Here is a 358-nt window from a genome sequence, read left to right as displayed (position 1 = left end):
GGAATCGGTCCGGATCCAGATGAACTTACCTGGCCCGTGTCTGAAGTGGATCCGGTCCGTTTCCAGGTGGAATCGGTCCGGATTCGGAGTGACTTACCTGACGGCGAATTTGGATCCGGTCCGATTCCAGGTGGAATCGGTCCGGATCCAGTGTCTGTGAATCTTCATCTTGTCCGTGCCTCTGAACCGACGATCACTCCCCGCCCTCCTACGGTACTCTGGGTTGTTACAGGCCCACCAGCTTCCGCCTGGTTCGTCCTCGAACCACTCCGTACTGGGAGAGTACCGGCTCTAATACCATCTGTAACGACTCGAGGCTGCAACGAATTGTCGAAACTGCCCTCACACAGTAACCCGA

General features: G+C 56.4%; 1 protein-coding gene across 1 annotated transcript in view; it reads left to right on the top strand.

The window, feature by feature from the left end:
• Window positions 1-92, top strand: part of LOC104825272 — an 827-nt gene extending 735 nt beyond the window's left edge. Inside the window, exon 2 of the mRNA XM_010557573.1 lies at window positions 67-92. Within this exon, the coding sequence (XP_010555875.1) occupies window positions 67-92 (26 nt within the window). The remainder of the gene's footprint in view (window positions 1-66) is intronic.
• Window positions 93-358: the final 266 nt, after the last annotated feature.

The sequence above is a fragment of the Tarenaya hassleriana genome, unplaced genomic scaffold, assembly GCF_000463585.1.
Source record: "Tarenaya hassleriana unplaced genomic scaffold, ASM46358v1 Cleome43, whole genome shotgun sequence".
NCBI classification, from domain to species: Eukaryota; Viridiplantae; Streptophyta; class Magnoliopsida; order Brassicales; family Cleomaceae; genus Tarenaya; species Tarenaya hassleriana.
The sequence above is the reverse complement of the archived record's forward strand: the minus strand, read 5'-3'. Positions and strand labels throughout refer to the sequence as shown.